Source organism: Hordeum vulgare, chromosome 6H (genome assembly GCF_904849725.1).
Source record: "Hordeum vulgare subsp. vulgare chromosome 6H, MorexV3_pseudomolecules_assembly, whole genome shotgun sequence".
In the NCBI taxonomy this organism is placed as follows: domain Eukaryota; kingdom Viridiplantae; phylum Streptophyta; class Magnoliopsida; order Poales; family Poaceae; genus Hordeum; species Hordeum vulgare.
This window is the reverse complement of record NC_058523.1, coordinates 381,502,114-381,506,508: the sequence shown is the minus strand read 5'-3', so window position 1 is coordinate 381,506,508 and position 4,395 is coordinate 381,502,114. Positions and strand designations below refer to the sequence as shown.

General features: G+C 50.6%; 1 protein-coding gene across 1 annotated transcript; it reads right to left on the bottom strand.

The window, feature by feature from the left end:
• Nucleotides 1-374: 374 nt before the first annotated feature.
• Nucleotides 375-3,706, bottom strand: LOC123404573 (gibberellin 2-beta-dioxygenase 6-like). Its single transcript, XM_045098508.1, has 3 exons — nucleotides 3,048-3,706; nucleotides 1,651-1,975; nucleotides 375-844 (listed from the first exon to the last, which is right to left on the bottom strand). Exons 1-3 carry the CDS (start codon nucleotides 3,533-3,535, stop codon nucleotides 614-616), a joined length of 1,044 nt encoding a protein of 347 aa, XP_044954443.1. The 5' UTR covers nucleotides 3,536-3,706; the 3' UTR covers nucleotides 375-613.
• Between the last annotated feature and the right edge of the window lie 689 nt (nucleotides 3,707-4,395).

Below are 4,395 nucleotides of genomic sequence, written 5' to 3'. Positions count from 1 at the left end.
TTGTTCATTTGAAGTTGCTTCTTCTTCCTCTTCATCGATCTAGGATGGGTTCCGGGCCGGCAGCCTAGGATAGCAAGGATGGACGTCGTTTTCTTTTTCTCGTTTGTTTTCGTCCGTAGTCGGACCCTGCTCTTATTTATGATGTTTATGTATTGTACTGATGTGACTCTGATGTAGCTTGTGGCGAGTGTAAGCCAATTCCATATACTCTTCTCTTTAATACATGTACTTGTAACGATATCCATCCTTGCGAAACGACGAGATGCGCTTCTATCCCTGACGAGGCCCTCGTGTCAAATTAAGGATATGGTCGCATCTGGGCGTTACCCCGCCCGCCTCCTCCCCCATTCTGTATGCCTTGGTGGACGCTTTCCTACTGGTACATTCGTGTACATGGTATAATATATCAAACTATTCTACAAGTACAAACTACTAGTAACAAATTACAATGATGCATGCGCTCAGTTTCAGAAAGAGAAGAGAAACGGAGACAGAATAATGCGTTGATGCTATTACACAGATGACGTGTACGGGAGAAACATGTATACATTGACATGGACAAACAAACCTAATTTGCATGCAAGATGTATTTTTATAGCCATGCAGAAGCAATCTACAATAGAAAATTGGGAAGTCCAATCTTCTTCCCTGTCTTCTTGACGTCTTCCTGCACTCTTCTTCGATACTCTCCGAAGGTGAAGGTCCTGTAAGGTGAAGGCTCCTCGCATGCGCCGATGGGAGAGTCGTAGGACGGGCAAAGGAAGTAGGCCAAAGAGTACCTCTCCGTCGTCGCGTTGGTTATCACTTTGTGCTCCACGCTCTTGTATCTGTTGTTGCTCCATGCCTTCAAGAAATATAAAACCAAAAGGGGCATCATGAACCGACTTTTTAAACAGGAATTTAAACAAATACGGTACATTCGTGCATCTACAAATATACAACTTTCATGATAAGTTTTTATGTTAAATCTTTGATAATAAAGGTGCTTAACTGTTACAAGTTCAACGATTACGAATCTAGGGTTGTAAAATAATATCCCATATATATATATACTATATGCTTATATACTTATATGCTTTTTTGAGCAAAAGAGAGGCCACCCCTCTCCAACTTCATATAATGAAACCAACCCATACATATATATCGGGAAAAAAAGTAGCAGTACTATAAGTGGCGCTGTGCCTGGGCTGCCTAGCAAAAGTTGCGACGTACCATGTGAGCACCATGGAGTGTACAGGTCTCGCTTTTGTACATGCAATGTTTTCCTGTCCCCTGAATTAGCGGAATCCATAGGCTTTTCCTTAGCGGCGGTACACAGAGGCACATCCCAGCGCATACAAGTACCCAAGTTGTGGATATGTATGACGGGGCAGCTTCCCCTTTTAGAGCGCCGGGGTACACACCCGGCATAAGCTCACAGGTGCCGCACTTGTACGCTCTGGTGCGTACGAGCCAGGTTCGACTCATCAAGCTAGTGGAGGTACGGCTAGTGGAGGCCGGCCCGGCACACAGACACACATGCATGTGTGTACCTCCTTGACATGCGTATGCTAGGGAAGATGATTACTTCTAGGGAGGAATGCATATGCAGAGCTAGGTCGGCAAAGCAAGTACTCCCGCCGGTTAACATGCATGCATGTGGGTATGTACCTGGAAGAGGTCTCCAATGTTGACGATGAGAGCATTGGGAATGGGTTTGACGGCCACCCACCGGGAGCCCTTCATGAGCTGCAGGCCGCCGACTTGGTCCTGGCAGAGCACGGTGAGGAAGTCGCTGTCCGTGTGCGGCACCAGGCCGAAGGCGTCGGGCGAAAATGGGCACGCCGGGTATCTGTTCAGCCGGAGGAAGCACGTGCTCTCGTCGCACCCCTCCGGGAAGCCTTGGCCGGCGGTGTGTCCCAGGCTCTCGGCCAGGACGCGCGCCAGCGTGTTGGCCAGCTTTGACATCGCCTTCGCCACCTCCTGCGTCACATCCCTGCAGCGTCCACACACGCACACAGCTCTCTTCAGTTATAGCCTAAGCTGTACTAGTGCTAACACTACTGTTGATTCGCATCGCCAACCCGAAACACTTACTTATTTTATGCCCTATTAAGCAATGACTAACTATATTAACTACTACTCCATTCCATAATAAGTGGATGTTTTCTTCCTTTTCTGTATCAAAACCAAATAAATTTTTAAAGCTAGAAATAAAACTTTCAGTTCATATTGGCGTAGGCGTCGCGATCATGTATGTATTGTTATCATCACGATAGGAGACGCTCGTCATCTGGATTGTCAAACACCAGATACATACATATATAGTTGATTATGAAGTTGCAGAGTTGATGGTTGATCAATAAAAAAATGAAGTTGATCGAGAAAACATTCGCCGCATTAGTACTTGCTTGAGTTAAAGCATTTTCCACATCAGACACCCGCGGATTTTATATGCTTCTTGACTACGCCATAACATTCCAAAGACGATGTTGCTCGGCCAGTTATTTTTTCACGGGATGTTACTAGACCAGCTTAATCGCTGTAATTAGCACATCTTCGACAGACACGCTAAATAAGCTGCGGGCCTAAAATTCGGCCATATAGCATGCGCGCCGTCGAACACAACGCTCCAGCGTAATGCCGCGAGCGGTAAAAATGCATTAGTGCGCTAAAAAAATACATCGCGCACTGTTTGTTTGGTGCATCCGTTCCAACAAGTTTGCATCTGTTGAAGATGCTCTTAACACGTCGCTTCTTTTCTACCGGGTCCTTATTCGGCCGCACTACTAAATGTCTCGATCATATTTACCGTGACGGAATAACTGGTCCACACATGATGGGAAAGCTTTCCAATTTTATTCCCGGTACTTGAGAAGTACCAGCCCTTCACTGGAGAAAAGAAAATTGTTAATCAGGAACAGGGGGCAGGGCACACATGTTGATCGAGCAGCGTAAACACTCGAGCTAGCACTATATTAGGAGCACTAATAAGCTAACTAGCCACTCCTACCGTGACACTGGACGCGTGATGAACTACACTACACACTGTAGGAGTAGGCACGTACCTGATGCTGGTGAGCTCGCCGTAGCTGCAAGGGCTACCGGAGATGCCGGCGAGCGGGACATGGAAGGCCTCGGACCAGGACAGCTGCCTTGGCGACGTGGCGGTCGGGGAGCCCCAGCGGTAGGAGTCGTTGAGAAGGCCGGCCGTGGCCTTGGCCTCGAACGGCAGGCGGAAGAGGCGCACCTGCTCCCGCCGCATCGCCTCCAGGAGCTCCTGCTTGACGCCGTGGTTGACCACCTGGAAGAAGCCCCATTCAGCGGCCGCAGACGCGATCGCCGCCGCGCATGCCGCCCTCTCCTCCTCGCCCCCGCCGCCCGTCGTCAGGCACCCAACGTCGATCATGGGGAGCTCGCATTCCGCCACGGGAAGAACCTGACAGCCAGGCGGCGGCACCGAAGCGCACTCGTCGACTTTGTTGCCGCGGCGGAGCAGCGCGTAGTAGCTGTCCGACAGAGGCGGCTCGGCGGTACTCTCGGCGAAGGCCGGCATGGCTGGCTCCAAAGCTAGCTAGCTAGCTGCGCGGGAGCTGTGAATAGCTACGTGAGCGCGGAGGCAGCTCGGGATGATCGAAGAGCGAGCTGCTAGCTAGCTGTTCCCGTGTGTGTGTGTGTGTGTGTGTGTTGAGCCTGTTCTTGGATGTGAGCATGCCCAAGCTGTTTATATAGAAGGCGCGTCCGGCGAGCGGTATAAGAACGTGGCTTTGGCTTGTGTGTCAGGGACGCGCACTCGTGGGCAGCGAGTGATGAAGCAGGACCTGCATGGGTGATGGGTCTTGTCTGGCCCGCCCGATCGAGGCGCCGGGGTTTAAACTTTAAAATCAAGGTCGGGTTCGATCGGCTGGGCTGGTAACAGCGCGGCACAGGACGACACTTGGAGGCGGCAGGGGCGACGCGGGGTGCTCCGCGTTTCTTTAGACTGGGCCAGCCATCGACGCTGAGCGAGCCGTGCTTGTGAATGCTCATTGGGCGTGCATGGCGATGCGGACGATTATATAATACTAACTTTATAAACTTTATTTATTATTAAATCACGTCTGCGCTCGAGAGGAAAAGGAAATGATGTCTCATCCGCTTTTCTATAGTATCTCGCCACAACTGTACGTGCGCGCGCGTACGTACTCGACAGTGAGATTTTCTCGAAGTGTGTATGTATGCCGCGCGCGGTCGATCGGCAGCACGTCGCTGTACGCGTGTTTCGCCGCGAGGCCTACGGGGGCGTGGCGCGCGTCACAACATCTATGATGCGATTGGTTGTTTGCGTAAAGCCTAGCCATACCCGGGGGAGAGAGAGAGAAGGATGTCTGACTTACATCGGAACCAAACTTAAAACAGTCTAGAGTCTAGCTCATC